Source organism: Lutra lutra, chromosome 5 (genome assembly GCF_902655055.1).
Source record: "Lutra lutra chromosome 5, mLutLut1.2, whole genome shotgun sequence".
In the NCBI taxonomy this organism is placed as follows: domain Eukaryota; kingdom Metazoa; phylum Chordata; class Mammalia; order Carnivora; family Mustelidae; genus Lutra; species Lutra lutra.
The window spans coordinates 163,141,428-163,159,527 of NC_062282.1; the positions used below are offsets into that span (position 1 = coordinate 163,141,428).

Genomic DNA, 18,100 nt, shown 5'->3' on the forward strand with positions numbered 1-18,100 from the left:
CTTCACCTTTTGTAGCTGTCCCACAGACCTTGGAGAATCTGGGTTCCTTGTTTTCTGGCCTTGTTTTTCTTTGCATTCATCTTGGAAATTTCTGTTGACACAGCCCCAAGCTCACAGAATCTTTCTTCAGCTGTGTCCACCATCCCAATGAGCCCGTCAAAAGCATTTCTCTTTTCTGTCATGGTGTTCCTGATCTCTAGCATTTCTATCCCTCTGCAAACTGTTCTTGGGTGCTGCCTACTGTATCCACTAGGGTCCTAAGCTGTTTTCAATTCCTGGTCTAATAATTTGAGTACAACCTGCTCACCTGGCTCTGGTGCTGCTCTGCCTCTTCAAGCCGTGTTGTGTCTTTTAGTGTGCCTTGTGATTTTCTCTTGATAGCAACACATGACGTACCAGGTGAAAGGAATCTCTGTGAATAGGCCTCTACTGATATGGTGAGGGATGAGGAGGTGTCAGTCTTCAGTGAGCTGGACCCGTCACTGGGATCTTCACCTGTGCTCGGTTTCATGCACACCCCCGCTGGTGGGGCAGATGGCTCAGCAAGCTACAGGTTATTTCCCTTCCAGATTCCTTCCAGATCCCTTCCCTGATGGGAGGACAGGTGGGTGCTCTGGAGTATTTCACAATGGCTATGTCCCCCTCCCTGGCAGGAAAATAAGGGGACACTTTCTCTAATCTTTCCTGGGAGAACCTGGTGCCTCCCCACCCCTGGAGTCTTAACTCTGTCTTGTCCACACAGAGCCTCCAGCAACCTGTTAGAGGGTTATGCACAAGGGGAGTGTCTGCTCCAGTAGTTGTAATTCTCTGGGTTCAGCTGTCTCCAGATTTGGGGGCAACCATTTGCCCCATGACCTCACTTCTCTGAGGGACCAAAAGAGAGCTGCTTTCTCACTTCATTCAGCTTTTGTCTTGCTGGATGTTGGGATGGGGTGGAGACTTCCCAGCTCCTAGTGTGGGCGACCAGAGCAGGAACTATGCTGATGTTTCTAACTTCCATGTTTTTCTCTTGGAGTAGGGACAGTCTGCTGTTCTTGTCCTATGCCTGTCCCACCAAGTAGTCTGGAAGCAGGTGATTTGCTTTCTGGCTTCAGAAGCCAGAGATGGAGAGGAATGCTGCCCCAGGGTGGCCACACTGAGTCTCCCCCTCCAGCACCAGACTGAGGGGACTCAGATAATGAAGGAGGAGCCAGTGAAATTTAGATGAAACTAGACAAAGATGTGTAAAGAGTTGAGACTTTTGAAGACGTTAGGATGGAGTGAATATATTTGTATGTGGCACGTGAGTTCAGAGCAATAGAGGGCAGAGTGTAATGGGCTGACTTGTTGCCCTCAAAAAGATATGTCTAAGTCCTGGTTCCAGGACCCCGTAAATGTGACCTCACGCGGAAGAAAGGTCTCTGCAGGTGCACTTATGTCAAGGAGCAGGAGGTCGTACTGGGTTATTTTGTGGGCATGGGATCCATGACAAGCGTCCTTCAGAGAGAGAGAAGGCAGTAATGCCAATGTGGGGGAGATGGAGAGAGGGTCTCAGGGTGCCAGCAGGTACAGAGGCGGGGGGGGGTCTCCTCTGGGGCCCCTGAGGGTAGTGACGCCCTGACCACACCTTGGTTGCAGAGCATAAATTGTTGTCCCAAGCACCCAAGTGTAGTAGTTCCTTATGGAAGCCCCAGTAACATCACACACCCACAATTTGTTTCCAGGCTAGGTGATAGGGAGACCCCACCCAGGCTGGCAGTTCTGTGCATGGTGAGGGTTGGGTTCCTACGCTGGGCTGTGCGACAAGGGAGCGTGTTCATGGTAGCAGGTCTTGGACTGTGGGCACCCTAGGGTCAGGGTGTGAATTACTTTGCCAAATGTAGAGGTCAGAGAGAGCTTGAACGAGATGGAGCGATCTCCTTTCTCATGACCTGAACACTTCTGAGGGCACACAAAGCACGTGAGGCTGCAGGTTTGGGCACCTCCTAATTTCCTGATTTGGGCTGGTTTGGAGGGATCACAGCATGGTTGCTATGCATGGTGTCTTGCTCTGTTCCCCCAGCAATTTCTCCAACCCCTCAGTGACACCCTTTGTCTGGGCCATGTCTTGTGTGCATAGGCCAGTTGGAAAGAAAGCTGGTTTAGCAGGCAGCCACTGATTCCAGAAGGAAATCAATTTCCTGTGGGATGGGGCATACAAGGGTGGGTTTGGATCTATACGCTGAGCAGCCCTGGTGCCTCTGGGCTCCATCCTGCGACCTGAGCCCCTCCTCTTCTTTCCCCTCCACACTGTCCTCCCTTCAGGCTCGCTCCTGCTGGCCAGTTGGGATTTCATGTGCAGAGTGGACGGTATCTGCCAGAGGCTTCGGGGCTACTCTGGGGCCCCTCCATGAGCCCTCAGAGCAAGACCACACACAGGGGCAGACATGTCTGATTCGTGGATTAAGCATTCACTCAGCACTTGGGGTGGTGCCAGGGCCTAACCCTCTTGACCAACCCCAGCAGTGCCTCTCAGAGCCATTGCCACATTTGGAACCAGTGTTGCATCCACTGGGAAACACAGCTTGTGGTTCCAATGGCGACACCCGAGATTACATCATGAGGCTGTATGTTCCCTGCTTTTCCTTGTTAACCTGAAAAGTTTTTTTTTTTTTTTTTTTTTTTTTGTTATTTTGGTCACCATACAGTACTTCCTTAGTTTTTGATGCAGTGTTCTGTGAGTCATTGATTTTGTATTACACCCAGTGCTGCATGCAATATGTGTCCACTTTAGTACCCACCACCAGGCTCACCCATCCCCCACCACCCTCCCCTCCAAAACCCTCAGCTTGTTTCTCAGAGTCACAGTCTCTTATGGTTTGTCTCCCCCTCCAATTTCCCCCAATTCACTTTTCCTCTTCAACTCCCAAGGTCCTCCATGTTATTCCTTATGCTCCTCAAATAAGCAAAACCATATGATAATTGACTCTGCTTGACTTATTTCACTCAGCATAATCTCTTCCAGTCCCGTCCACATTGATACAAGAGTATTCATCCTTTCTGAAGGAGGCATAATACTTCATTGTATATATGGACCGTATCTTTTTTATCCATTCGTCCGTTGAAGGGCATCTTGGTTCTTTCTGCAGTTTGGCGATTGTGGCCATTGCTGCTATGAACCCTTCTTTTCACTACATCTGTATCTTTGGGGTAAATACCCAATAGTGCAATTGCAGGGTCATAGGGAAGCTCTATTTTTAATTTCTTAAGGGATCTCCACACTGTTTTCCAAAGTGGCTGCACCAACTTGCATTCCCACCAACAGTGTAAGAGGGTTCCCTTTTCTCCACATCCTCTCCAACACTTGTTTCCTGTCTTGTTGATGTTGGCCATTCTAACTGGTGTAAGATTGTATCTTAATGTGGTTTTGATTTATCTATAAAGAACTCCTCAAACTCAACAGCCAAGGGGCAGATAATCATACCAAAAAATGGGTAGAAGACATGAACAGACACTTCTCCAAAGAAGACATACAAATGGCTAACAGACACATGAAAAAATGTTCATCATTAGCCATCAAGGAAATTCAACTGAACGTTATTTTATCAGCAAGAATGGGTTTATTCCGGGATAAGACAGAATTGCAACTCCTGACGCTAACAGTTTCTCATTGGCTGGACTGAAGGGTGGTCGATTTCTGGTAGAACATGCAGTGCATACCTCTTCCTTCCGGGCCTGTAACTGATGACTTTCTGGTGGAGCGTGCTTCTCTTGGGGTCTGTGATTCTGAAATGACAGCTCTTCGTGCCCCGCTTCTGGCCTCCCTGGCTAGCATTCGAGTCAACTTTAGGGACTCTTCCCTTCATTTTCACCTCCTTGCCTTACAGTGGCTGCCCCCACCCTCCCCAGGGCATCTGGGCACCTCTACGCAAGGATCAGCCTCACCAACTTCTGTGCCAGTGCATGGCCAGGCCACTGTGTGTGGGTAGGGCAGCCCCAAGGGCAGTGGTGTTGGCTGTGTCAGCACTTCCCGGGAGGCCTGTGAGGCCCTGACCCTCCTCCACCTACACCTGGGTTTCTGCACCCTGCAACCAGAGGGACACAAGCCCTTTGCTCCTTCTTGGGAAGATGCACTTTTCCTAACCTCCCTGTCTGCTCCAAGCAGGTCATTGGGGAAAGCAAGCCATCTGTCCTCGGCTCAACTTCTCTTCTTAGGGTGAGAGAAAAAGGCAGGGGTGGGGACAGGAGATGGTGAGCAACATCTAAAGGACCCTGCAGAATCTGGTGGGAGAATGAGCCAGAGGGTCGATGTGGAGCACTGCCCTGGGATGGCAGGTGTGCCTGACAAGGCACCACCTGTGCTTGGAGGACATGCTTGCCCACACCTGCTGGAGCCCTGGGCATGCAGGCCAGGCTGACAGAGCCCAGTCTGCACGCTGGTCCTGCCCACCACTCCCTGCCCCGCAGCCTAGAGCTGCTTACCGGGCAGCATGGCCCCCCACCCTGGACACCGAGTGCAGCCCGTGTGGCTTTCTTGGAGTGGGAGGAGCTCCTGGGATCTGCAAAGCGATACCCTCCCTCTGCTCCTGCCTGCCTGCTTGTGCTGAGGAAACCAGGGGCCAGGACTGAGCGGCCGTTCTGGGAAGCAGGACCACCCTTGCCTCCAGCCCTGTGGCTTTTCACTTTCAAAATGAATCAGGGAAAATTACCTCCTGGACAGGCTCACTGCTGTTCCAAGTTTCCAGATGGGTGCCAGAAGTTTGAAATATTATGTGAATGTGGAAATCAGTTGCAAATGTGAAAACTGACTACAATTTGCATCTTTCAAGCTTTACTCAAACCTATAGCTAATAATTAAACTGGCAGCAGGTGAGAATGGAGGGGCTCCTTGCAGGTGAGGCTGGTGGTCTCATGCCAGGATTGATCCCCAACCAACAGAGCTGCCTCCGAGAGGGAGTTTTATCAGACCCCAAACCCAAGCAAGAGCCCCCACCCTGACTGCCTGCACATAGTCAAGTTTTGGTGTGTGTGGTGTCTGAAAATGTCTCAAGGACGTTTGTTTTTTCCTCTCCTAAAATTTCTGCGTGTGCGGGTTTGGGGGTCTGTAGAGAAAATCACTGTAGAAACCAGCACCAGTCATTCCTCCCCTCACCCTCCACCCCTCTCCCAGCTCTGCCTTTTAAGGGGACAGGACTATTGCCATCGCTACAGCCTCTGAAGCTCGGAGCAGCTGAGCACGGACCAGGAATGTGTGGGGATCTCTCGGCCCAGGCCACACTCGAGTTTGGGGCTGAAGAGGGCCATGTGTCACCTTCCAGGACAGGCCAAGTACAGCCTCATAAGGAACACACACCCCTGTGCAGGTGGTGGGCCTGCCACGTGTCCTACAGCTTGCGTGCTGGGACGAGTTTAAAATTCAAGTAGTTCAAAGGTAACATCCAGAAAAGAAACATTTCACGACACATGGAATTAATGCCACTCAGATGTCATGGGTAGCTTTATCTGAACACAGCAAACCCATCTGCTTACAAGTCCAGGCTGCTGTCTTGTAAACAGCCACCTCAGGTGCTGCAATAGGCATCCCACAGCTCAAAAGGTGAAGGAGTTACTTCTGGGCCTTTTATAGAAGATATGTGCCCATCCCTGTCCAAAAACACTTGAGTAACTCAGGACTGTTTGGTCTTGAGAACCAGCAGTCTCATGTCAGCACAAGGCTGGAATCGCAGCTGCCTCTGCCCCTCACGCCTCTGGCCCAGTTATGCCGAGCAAAACCCAAAAGCATGTTGTGTTTCAGGGTGTGCACACACCTCACAGGGTGACAACGGACCAACACAATCCCACTCATAGTTGAAAGGCAAACAAATTTTGATGCAGGAACAAAGCACCTGGGGACCTCAACCCCACACCAGGACTGAGTGCCGATGTCAGAGTTCAAGTCCACATCAGGAAAGTAAAACAGGAAGGAGGAGATGCCAGAGGCCCCATTCCAAAGAGCTGGCTGTTGCTGACTACAGTCAGACCAGGATGATCCTCCTCACACTCCCCAGAGAATCTGCTCACCTGACCCAGAGAACTCGGCTCCAGCCAACACAGCAATTCCCAGGCTACCTGAGGATCACAGGAGAGACCCTAAGCCAGACTACTCACCTGCTTCCCCTAGTCCAGCTTCCAGGAGCTATGTTGTGGCCACTCCTGGTTATGTTCTCTACAAGACTCCAAAACATGGAGGCAGAGGCAGGCGACCCAAACCAGGGTGTAGTAAGAGGAGATGGAGTGAGTGCACATAAAGAGAAGAGTAATAGGGATAGTTAGAGCACCTGGAGAGGGGAGCACTGAAGAGTACAGTTAGAGCACTCTGGGTGGGAGCAGTTAGAGCACTTGGGGTGGGAGCAGTAGAGGTGGAGTTAGAGCACTTGGGGTGGGAGCAGTGGGGTGGAGTTAGAGCACTTGGGGTGGGAGCAGTGGGGTGGAGTTAGAGCACTTGGGGTAGGAGCAGTGGGGTGGAGTTAGAGCACTTGGGGTGGGAGCAGTGGGGGTGGAGTTTGAGCATTTGGGATAGAAGCAGTGGGGCATGGGGTTATAGTACTTGGGGTGAGCAGTGGGGGTGGAGTTACAGCACTTGGGGCAGGAGCACTGGGGGTGGAGTTAGAGCACTTGGGGTGGGAGCAGTGGGGCGTGGGGTTACAGTACTTGGGGTGAAGAGAAGTGGGGATAGAGTTAGAGTACTTAGGGTGAGGGGCAGTTGTGGGAACAGTGGGAGGTGGTGGGGTACACCTGGGCTGGAGTTGGGCTTGAAGTTACTGCCTGGTTTCAAAGGGTTTTGCACTTCTGTGTCTGCCATGGAGACGAGCAGTCAGTGCCACAGGTAGGGTTCGGTGCTGAGGCTCCAGGCAAATTGGGTTTGGCTATGGATTTTTTGCCACGGGAAGGGTCTAAGGTGAACAAGTCTGGGGTCAAGTCAAGGTTAGTAAATACTATGAGAAGATCCTGATGGGCCTTTCAACACTGTAATTCCGCAGAGAAACAGAGTGTAGTTTCTATCACTGAGGTGTTTATGGGAGAGAACGGCCCGGACAACAGCCCTCTAATAATGGTACAATGCCTTCAGTCCCACAGACCTTCTCGCCCGGTGTCCAGTGTTGTAAGCATCCCAACGACAGCAGACTTGCTCTGGGCAGACTCCTGTCACTGGCCGAAGTGTGTGCGGTCCCTGGGCCCCACAGGTGCTGAGCAGTGCCTGTCTTTAGGACAAGTGGACGCTGGCTGACCTCCCTAGCAGCACCCTCTAGCGATTCAGGACAGTGTCATAGATGGGCAGGTTTGTTTCCCCTCTGCTCAGGGCTCTCTCCACAGATGGATATGGAGAGAGAGAGTCCTCATCCTCACTGTGCTGGGAAAGCTTGGGAGAACCCCTCACGCCAGTGCTAGAGAGGACAGGAGCACTTCTCATTGGGAAGGTCGTGGAGTACAGAGCAAATACGGCAGCTGGAGATGAGGAACAGAATTCAGCACACTGAAAGGGGCAGAAGGCCTAAACATGGTCCTGGAGAAGTTCTGTGGACACAGAAGGCAGGGTCCAGGTGGGCGGACTCAGAACTGGAAGGACCCTGAGAAGGCTATTCTCTGCGACTGCTCCTTCCTGTGTCTTCACGAACAGGTCAGCCTCCAGAAGGCAAAGTGCTCCTAGATGACTCCACCAAACCTTGGAATTAGACCTTAGTGGAAACTGCCACACAACACAAAGGTGGGCCCGATGAGAGAAGGGATGGGGGATTTCAGAGCGGACAGTGGCAGAGGACAGGATAGGAGGAGATGCAGCCACGGGCCCAGAATCCCTGGCCCTGTCCGCCCTGAGCTGGGAGAGGCAGGAGGGAGCCCCTGGAGCCTTCAGAGGGAACAGGGCCCTGTGACACCCTGCTGGCAGACTCCTGGTCTCCAGACCAGGAGAGGACACAGCCTGCTGTCCTAAGGCTCCTCATTTGTGGTCACTCATTAGCAGCCCCAGAAAACCAGCTGGGACTCAGAATGCCAGCACAGGGCCTGTGGAGAACCAGAGAAAAGCCGCCTCAAAGGGGCAGCTCGGCAAGGCCCAAGGGCAGCTGTGGGTGAACTGCCCTCAGGGACCCTACTCCATGGCAGTCTGGAGGGGGCCTGTTCTGCCAGGACAGGGGAAGGGGTCACCTACTTCTCCACTCTGGCCTGTCTGTTCTTCCCCGAGGGGCCCTCCCACTAAGACACTCAAAGCCAAGGAAAAAGCAGCAGAAATGCATGTCTTCAAAATATATTCTAAAACTATGATTGCTCTTTTGTTTCTGGATAGAAATGGGGCATTTTAAGAAAAAAAAATCAACAGTTTTTAAAATAGGTACAATATGTATTATCTTCACACTTGGCTACAGGTGAGCAGTGAAAAGAATATTCCCGGTGTTCGCAGGACAACCTCGAGACATACTGGACTTCAGGTAAAAGTCACAGTCTGACCAACAAGAAACCAGCCTGTCAGAAAAAACCAGAACCTGCGACTAGGGAGGGGCACATGCAGAGTAGCCTCAGAGGGGAGGCAGGCTTGGGCCTAAACATGGTCCTGGAGAAGTTCTGTGGACACAGAGGGCAGGGTCCAGGTGGGCGGACTCAGAAATCAGCACATTTCTTTCACAGAGATTTACACTGACCTTTTACAGCTAGCAAGAACAGAAAGAGAAGACAATTCAGCCAGTGGGGATGCTGGCCATGCAAAGCAGCTACTGAGCACTGGGTGCAGCCGGCCTTGCAGGGAAGGGCCGTCCTGCTGCTGTGACCCTCTGAAGCGCTCAAGTATGAGTGGGGAGCCTGGGCCTGCCTAGAGCAGGGTAGAAGGAGCTGCGGCCTGCAGGGAGCGGGGGCAGAAGGAGCTGCGGCCTGCAGGGAGCAGGGGAGAAGGGAGCTGGAGCCTGCAGGAAGCAGAGGAGAAGGCAGCTGAAGCCTGTGGGGAGAGGGGCAGATGGGAGCTGGGGCCTGCAGGTTGTTGGGGGGGTGGCGCGTGGGAGAAGGATCTGGGGCCCAGGGAAGCAGGGGAGTAAGGAGCTGGGGCCTGTGGGATGCAGCGGGGAGAAGGAACTGGGGCCCTCGAGAAGCAGGGGAGTAGGGAACTGGGACCTGCAGAAGGCAGGGGAGAAGGGAGCTGGGGCCTACAGGTTGTAGGGGAAGAAGGAACTGGGGCCACCATAGTGGGTGTGGGGCTGGGGGGTGGCTTGCTGGATCTGCAGGCAGAACTCCCCTCTCCGGGGCCTCCTCCTTCCTGCGTGTGCTGTGCTCTGGGTCACATCACATAAGCCCTCCACCCTGAGGCAAGCCTGCACCTTCTGCCGCATAGCCTCCGACTACTAATGGGCCCCTGGGGTGACTCCCGCGTGCACGTGCTGAGAACAAAGTACTCAGAGCAGTGACTGTCATGAATACCAGTCACTTCTTTGCTCTCCTGTGCTAGGTCAGTTTTTTGGCACGTCGGGTGTGCTTGTCGATGGTTAAGGTGGTTCGGTCAACGGCCGCAGTGATGCCATCCAGGGCCTCATCCTGCCTCTCCAGCTCTGTCTCCGTGTCCAAGGCGAGACTCTTCAGCTTCCTCAGGATCTGTAAGAGTAGCGCACAGGGCAGGAGGGGCTGCCATTTCTTAAACTCTCAAAAACAGACGTTATCTCTTTCCATCACTTTTACAGTACTTTGGAAATTGTGAGTTGGGGGGATGACAAATACTCTGTCCTCCCATTCTGAGTTTGGGTCTCAGCTCTGCAGCTCACTAGCACTGACCCCCAGGGTGGCACCAACCCCCAGGGCGGCACTGACCCCCCAGGGAGCTCTGACCCAGGATAGCACTGACCATCAGGGGGCACCGACCACCAGGGAGCTCTGGCCCCCAGGGCACACTGAACCCCAGAGAGCTTTGACCCAGGGTGGCACTGCCCCAGGGAGCTCTGACCCCTCGGGAGCTCTGGCCCCCAGGATGCAGTGAGCCCCAGAGAGCTCTGACCCCTTGGGAGCTCTGGCCCCCAGGACGCACTGAACCCCAGGGAGCTCTGACCCAGGATGGCACCAACCCACAGGAGGCACCGACCCCCAGGGAGCTCTGACCCAGGATGGCACCAACCCCCAGGACACAGTGAGCTCCAGGAAGTTCTGATCCAAGATGGCACCAACTCCCAGGGAGCTCTGACTCCTAGGGAGCTCTGACCCCCAGGACACAGTGAGTCCCAGGTAGCTCTTACCCAGGATGGCACCGATCCCCAGGGAGCTCTGGCCCCCAGGACGCACCGAGCCCCAGGGCAGCAGAGCTGAAAGAAAGGTGAGGGGTCAGCCCTCTGGCCCTGCTCCAGGCCACAGCCCCCAGGCGTCCTGACAAAGTCCCTGGGGCACTGCTCTTCCAGTCACACAGCAGCAGGGAGGGCTGGCCCAGGGTACAAGCACGACCCAGTCCTGGTCTTCATTACTTGTCTACATCCATGTCCTAACTGCCGAATGGGATTTAAAAGGAAAAGCCAGCCCTGTTTCTTGCTGATCTGTAGAAAACACCTCACTATTCCTCCACACGGCTTGAGGGGAGGAAGCAGCTGCCAAACACAGCTCTGGGGGCAGTGGAAGAAGAGGGGCTAACCCTGGAGCAGCAGGCCCCTCAGCCTTCTGGGGACTCACGCCATGCTGCAGGCGTCTCAGGCACTGCTGAGAACGGCCACTTTCCTGCGAGCCCGTCGAGACTACTTGCACTGTGAAATGTGGTGAGCCTGCACTGAAAAATTTAATACCCTCAAGCTGACAACAAAAAGGAATGATTTTAAGAAGAATCGTAATGACCACCTACTTGCAGTTAAGTGTTACTACCTCTTGGAAGGAGAATTTCAGGCCCCTGGCTGCGTTAGGATGAAGGACCTACAGACTGTGGGTCCTCTGAGGAGTCCTGGGTGCCATTTACCAACTTCCAAGGGATCCAGCGGGTACAGCTGCGTTCCAAGTCCGCTGCCCCATGGGGATGGGAGTTGGCAGTGAGGGCCCCAGACCTAATGCAGCTAGCAGCGCGCCACACACGGATGTCATGGTCATGGCTCGGCCGGTGGCACTGCAGCCTGGGGGCGGCCCAGGCCGAGGAGAGCATGTGGCACCCTGAGGGCAGGGGGATGGCGTGGCCACAGTGCCCATGCGCTTCCATGAGGCAGCCTCGTGCTGCCCACCACCACGTGGACCAGATCAGAGGCAGGGAGGTGGTCAGAGGCTAGTAAGATCAAGCCCTTCCTCAGGAGCAGGGAGGCTGGAATGAGCTCACAAATGCGAACAAGCTGTGAAAACTATGAAGTGGGGTGTGAGGAGCCCCCGCCAAGTCCTGGAAGGCTCCGCGGCAGGGGCCCCGCTGCACCCGTGCCGTGGAGGGCCTGAGGCTGTGTGCAGTCAGGTGCTCGGACGTGGACAGGCTATACCGCACCTCTGTGTGCACACACGGCCTCATCCCTGAGAGCCCCGTCCGGGCGCAGGGGCATATCCCTGACCCAGGCAACAGGCTCAGACGCCAGGCTTTGTGCCCTCTGGGAGCCGCTGAGTCACTGGAAAACCTGGACGTGGTTCTGGAAAGTACATTGTGGGGTCAGCCGGCTCCGAGGGATGGGCTGCATGACCTCATGTAGGAGGTCTTTTCCACCACGTTCCTATGACCTCATGTGGCTGAGGCCCAAACGGCACAGTAAACAGTCAGCTCAGCACCGTGGGAGGCAGGTCCCCAGTGCCGCTCTGCTCAACGACCCCTCCCCATCGGCCTGCAGGTCCCCGTGCACCAGGTACACGCACACCACAGCCCTGGGGAGGCTGGCCGTGGACACACACTCACACCTGGCTTCACACCCACGAGTGGCCCCTGCCCTGTGTAGGTCCTTCAGGACCTTTGTGTCCTCGTCAACCACAATGATGGTCCTTCGGGCCCAGAAGGCTCTGTGACCGGTCAGCACTGTCCTGCTCCAGGACTCACGCTGCAAGGAGAAGGTCAGGACACAGGACTAGAGAAGAAAGGAAACATCCTGAACCCAGTCAGACGAGCAGTGCGAGTGGCACAGGGGCGTGACCCTGTCCACGCAGCTCCGTCTCCTGCTTCCTTGTCCCCACCTGTCCTGAATGAGGGTGAGGGCCGCGGGGCTCTATGAACCCTCAAACGGACTGTTTCACACGCTGGGCTGAGAGGGTGTGCCCAAGACCCCATGCTCTTTCTGCAGCTGGCCCACAGCACAGCCCAGATGCAAAGAGCCGGCACTCGCGTCGCCCCACATGATGACACAGACGTCACGGCACCGGCACTGACAGGAATAGCAGAGGTCCCTTAACAAGGCAAAGTGACCTTCCCAGGGATCAGCAGCCATTCAGACAGCCCTGGGAAGGGGGCTTGAGAGCCTGGTTTGCTCCTGGAGCTGAGAGCAGCTAGGGCAAAGGTGCCATGTAAGGAGAGCCACACCTGTGACTTTAGATTCTCCAATGCTCACATTCTCAACGGTAAAAAAGAAGCATTTCTTAAAATTTTATTTCTTTAAGTAATCTCTACATCCTCACACGGGGCTCGAACTTACAACCCCAAGATTAGTCGGCTCTGATGGAGCCAATTGGTGCCCTGCAAAAATGAGAAACATCGCTGGTGTGACCCAATCAGATAAAAAGTCATCGTCTCCACACGAAAGCAACACATGGAATAAAACACAAGATTGGTCCTTTGCTACTCGATGAATGGTGTGCTCTCTGCACATGTCCGCAGGGTTCCCCGGCTGAGGGCCCCACTCTGGGATGGCCCCGCTATCCCCCGCCCAGAGGAGAACCACCATGGCCCGCAGGTAACCCACTCACGCAGACACGCAGCAGTAACAGGCACTGCACTCCCTTTGTGAGCAAGACCAACCAACTCTAACCTTTCATGGAGTCTGGGGCGTCCACACAGGGCTCCTCCCCGCTGATTGGTCCAACTGCAGCGCCGTCTCACCAGGACCTCCTCCCCGTTCAACGGTCCAACCGCGATGCCATCTCATTGGGACCCCCAACCCTGTCGATTGGTCTGACCGCAATGCCGTCTCATCGGGACCCCCTCCCCGTCCAACGGTCTGACCGCGACGACATCTCATCGGGACCCCCGACACCGTTGATCAGTCCAACCGCAACGCTGTCTCGCTGGGATCCCCCTCCCTATTCAATGGTCCGACCATGACGCTGTCTCATTGGAAACCCCCAGCAGCTGTGAATGCCTCACACTGCACCTGAAGCGACCTCACAGTGCAAAACCCCGAGGGACCTGCACGGCTCCTGAGTCTGCAGAGAGGACTGAGGAAGCTTCCAGCTAGGGTCCCTCTGGAGCACTGACTGGTCCGGCGCTTTTCCCTTTAAGGAAGAACATGGGTGGAAAGAATGGGGAACGCCAAGTCTGGCCAGACCGTCATGCAGCTGTGACTTCTGCGGCCCAGGATGACAAGCTGTCCAGTCATCAGTGTGTCAGGCTGCCAGACTCTGAAGTATCAGCTGGCAGGAGGCTGTGTGCTTTCTTCCTGGAGCCCCTGCCTTGCTAGAAGTGGGCCTGCGACTGGCCCTGTCTGCGGACGCGTCTACCCCCACACAGCACATGCACAGAGCAGAGGGGGAAGCAGCCCTCCATGCACACGTGCACAGGCAGACTCTGTCCTGGAGCAGCATCAGGAGAGAAACCGCAGAAATGCTCAGTGATCTGGAGCCCGAGGGCCGCAGACGCTCCACCAGGTCTGCGCATGGGTGGGGTGCGTCCGAAACCAGAAGGCGGTGGGGACATGCGCATCTAGAGAGCCTGGGCTGGAAGCGGGACATGGTCCCTGGGACAGAGCACACACTCCTGTGGTCTCTGCTGCCCTGGCCACACATGGCATAATGGCCTCTACCTGCCAACAACAGACACAAGCAGACGCAGAGACGTCTCCATTGTGTGCATACAGACGGGGGAACGGCTCCTCCAACCAAGGAGGTACGCTCACTGAGGCAAATGTGCTTAACCACATGTGTGCCCCTCAGGGAGGCCGTCCCGGTGTGGGCTTCCGGGAGCCCGAGGCCCTGGAGGGCCCCGCCTCGGGTGTCCACCACGTACCTGCAGCAGGGGAGGGCACACAGAGTGTTCCCTCGACCCTGTAGTTGTGCTTGTGGTCTCACCCATGGTCTGAAGGAAGACGTTCTGTTCTACTTTGCAATGAGACTCCAGGACTCAGAGCACTCCTATGTTCACAAGAAGCACCTACAGTGAGTTTAGCATGAGCTAGACTGTCTGCCCTCATTTTGTTATGCAGCTGACTCACTGGAAAACTGTGAATTTTCTTACAGTGAGAAATTAGCAACTATTTAAGAACAGAGCTGGGATAAATCAAGCTGTCTGCACGTCCAAACAGTTCTACCAGTTGGGGCCATTAACGTGCTACAGAGAAGGCAGAGAGGGAAAAAAGTGGCTTCCAGCACAGTCAGAGCTCTGGAGACTGTACAGAACATTCTAGGCTACGATCTGTCACATTCAGCACTCACAGACCACCCCCGCGTCCCACCCGTCCCTTCGGCTGCATTCCTGCAGGCCACAAGGGCCATCTGTGGACAACAGCACAGGCTTCCTTCCAGGGAGGCCCCTGCCGCGGCCCCTCCTCCACACCCCTCCGAGCAGCTGTAGGGGGAAGCTGACGCTCCAGGTCCCCACAGCACTGCATTCCCACAGCCAGACTCTGAGCACGGAGTCCTCAGGGATCCGTCAGTGCTCACTGAAGCTCCCAGTGGCCTGCCAAGGTCCAGACACGGCCAGCACAAGGTGAACACCTCCCAGGGCTAGAGGGGGACCCTGGGGATTGGCCTGCTTGGTACCAGGTCACGATGGGTCCAAATAGGATTCATCCTAGAATGTAAGAAAATAGACGAAAGTCCTAAAAACCACACATCACACTGAAAGAAATTAAAGAAGACCGAAACAGTGAGGGGGGTCCTGTGTTCCTGGATGAGCAAGACGCCCAGATGCCTCCAAGTGACTTACACAGTCGACGCAATCCACATTAGGTTTCCAGCAGCCTCTTTACCCCCCCAGAAATGGAAAAAAGGATCCGCAAATCCATTCAAAACTGTGAGGAGCCAGAGCAATCCTTTTCTTTATTCATGTGAGAGTTGAAGCAGGGAGAGCTGCAGAGGGCGAGGGAGAAGCAGCTTCCCTGCAGAGCGGGGAACCCAATACGGACTCGATCCCAGGACCCCAGGATTGTGACCCGAGCCAAGGCAGGCGTCTGCTTCACTGACTGAACCCCCCAGGTGCCCCAGAGGAATCCTGAAAGAGAAGAAGGAAGCTGGAGGACTCACTTCCCTCATCCGTCGCCGGCAGGAATGTGAAACGCTGTGGCCGTTATGGAGAGCAGCCTTGCTGCTCCACGTGGAATTATCCCGGAATAGAGCAATTCCACACTGTGCATGCTATGTGCCCCTGAGGAGCAGAGACACGACCTGCAGATGCCATGTGTGGCGTTGGCACGACCACTGCGGACAGCGAGCCATCCTGCAGTATGTACCACTCCACTGCGAAAGGAAAGACAGATCAGCCTGAAAACACAGCGGGAAGTGAGGACAGCCGGGCTTGGAAGTTCATGTGTGTGACAGAGAGAAGACCATCTGGGGCAGGGCATAGCACGGCGCTCGCATGCCATCGCTGGGTGGAAAGGCAGTAGTCACCACCCTAAAATCAGCATTCTAGAAGACAGCCGGGCGCTCGACAGTAAGACTCCCGCACAGCAGAGGTGAGCACTTCGGGAAGATGGGAAGGCGTCCGCTCCCTGGCCCTCACAGGCCCTTGCCCTCTTCCCCTGCACAGCCCTGCAGCCGCTCTGAAGATGCTCGCTGAGTCATGGCAATCTCTGGAACCCTAAGGCCCCTTATCTGGCACTCCCATCCCGTTCGTGTTTCTGGGACAGTAGAGGGGACAGGATGTGGTCCGTGCCTTCACGTGGCCCAACTTTGTCCCAGCTCGGTCAGTGAGGGCGAGGGCCCACCAGCCCCAGACAGCACACAGGCCTGCCCTGGAGTGGGGGCCACAGCTGACAGAACATGAGCCCTGCAGCAGTCCAGCCCAGGGGAGGGGTGCACAGGAAACCAAAGGGGGCCGGGGCGGGGTGGGGGGCGTGACAGTAGGCTCGAAGCTATTAGTGACCACGGTAATGGCACAGCAGATGGGAAACCCATGATGTTGTCCCGTGAGTCAGCTTGCGTCACTGTGGACGTTTCTGCAGCAGGCAGAGACTGGGCCAGGGAGGCACGCGGCACCCCCAAGAATGTTGGGGTTGACAGGGCAGGGCTCATCCTGCGACACATGTCCTCTTGCTGAAATGTCAACTGTCACGGATGTCAGAAGCTACAAGGCCCCTCATCCCCATGACCCAGGCTCTTCTCATGGTTTAACAGATGACACAGGACCGGACGAACACTTGTGAGTAACACCTGGACTGGTATTAAAGCCACAAATACAAACGCTGACAACCTCCTCCCCTTTTTACTGTGCCCCGAGAGTAATGAAAGGAACGAACCACATGGAAAACAGCTCACAGGACCTGTCTCCCCTGCCTGGCACAAAGGTGCGGGTCGGTGGGTTTGTGGACATGAGTGGCTCTTCGCAGAGCCCACTCCAACAAGGCACCTGCATGCCCTCCCAGGGCTGGAAGGCATCAGCCCTAGCCTGCACTCTCACCCACCTACCCGCACAGCCAACCCCTCGTCCAGGGACGTGTCAATTCTGGAATGCCTGTCCTGCCATCGCTACAGATAGGAAGCACGGTGGCGGGCTCCATGGCTGGCGTGACACCCCGGGGCTCTGCGTGGGCAGCCATCCAAAAATCCGAGCTCTGTCGTCCCTCCAGATGTTAACACACCCAGACCATGGAAAGTGCGACATGGACAAGACATTAATTTTGAAGCGAAGAACAATGTGTTAAGCCCGATGCTCTAGAGTCAAGGCGGTATTGGAGAAAGGCCGGGAAGGGATACACGGGCACCAGGACAGGCTTGAACACTGGGTATAGACAAGGGAGAAGAGCTGACGTGAAAGGAATTCTACTCCTCCCACACGGCAACGAGACACTAGTTCTGCAGAATCCCAGCACTCGGCCTGCACCAGCAGGAGAAGGCACAGGCAGAGGGGATGCTGCACCTCGAGCTGCTCCTGTGCTCCCTCCTGCCACGAGCCCTACCCTGCGTCATCTGTGAACCAACCCTCGGTCTCCCTGCTGGATCCTGGGCTCTGTGGTTCCTGCTTATGGAGAATCACATGTGGATGGCAGAATGCCTGCACTGCCTAACCACAGGTAAGTCCAAAACCACGACCTGAACCCTGGGGCCCCGCGCTGCACCCCCGCCATGGGGGCCGCATCTCAACGCCCGGGGTCCCTGCGCCACCCCACCACAGAGGCTGCAACCCAAAGCCCCGGGTCCCCGTGCCACACCCCTGCCATAAGGACAGCGACCTGATGCCCCGAGTCCCCGTGAAGGACAGGAGCGCCTACTGTCCCCTGTCCTATGCCGTGCTCACTGTTTCTTCAGGTCTGGGGTGCAGAAAAGCAGAGGCGGGACGGGACAGAGCAGTGAGGGGAGGAAGTCTGGAAGAGAAGCTGGGGACACTGGGATGCCCTGAGGCAATAGGAGCGACATAACCAGGGGAGGGGACAGACACAGATTTCGTAACAAAGCAGCAGCAGCAGCTCTGAGGCAGGACAGGCCAGCACATCAGACTAGAGAGGGTTCAGGGCGCTCTGCCAAACCCATCCCAGCACATCCACTTCCTTTCCGGCCACCGACACCACACGCCCTCCCCGTGGCTGGTAGACGCTGCAGTGACGGCTGTCCGAGGCTCTGTGTGGTGGGAGCTGGCACAGGCAGGGAGCACACTGGCCCCGGGGAAACCACAGCCAGTCGTGTCTCTCAGCATCCCGCTGCAGGGCAAGTCACCAGGACCCATTTCCACGTAAGGACGGTAATGGCATCCACCACAGAAACCACAGCTGAACGGGGGGGGGGGTTCTTGCATTTCTGTTTTCCCCAGAAATTTACCTCATTCCTACTTATGCTAGAGCTTCAAGTGCACAGCTAAGAATTCTTCTCTAAATAGGAAACATGTGTTTTACCTTCA

At 55.4% G+C, this 18,100-nt stretch overlaps 1 protein-coding gene across 3 annotated transcripts in view; it reads right to left on the bottom strand.

The window, feature by feature from the left end:
* Nucleotides 1–3,558: 3,558 nt before the first annotated feature.
* SNAP47 (synaptosome associated protein 47) overlaps nucleotides 3,559–18,100 on the bottom strand; it is a 54,438-nt gene continuing 39,896 nt past the window's right edge. For all 3 annotated transcript variants that reach the window (XM_047729293.1, XM_047729292.1, XM_047729291.1), the window contains one exon: nucleotides 3,559–9,567. In XM_047729293.1, coding sequence (XP_047585249.1) covers nucleotides 9,506–9,567 — 62 coding nt within the window. In that variant the 3' untranslated portion in view covers nucleotides 3,559–9,505. The remainder of the gene's footprint in view (nucleotides 9,568–18,100) is intronic.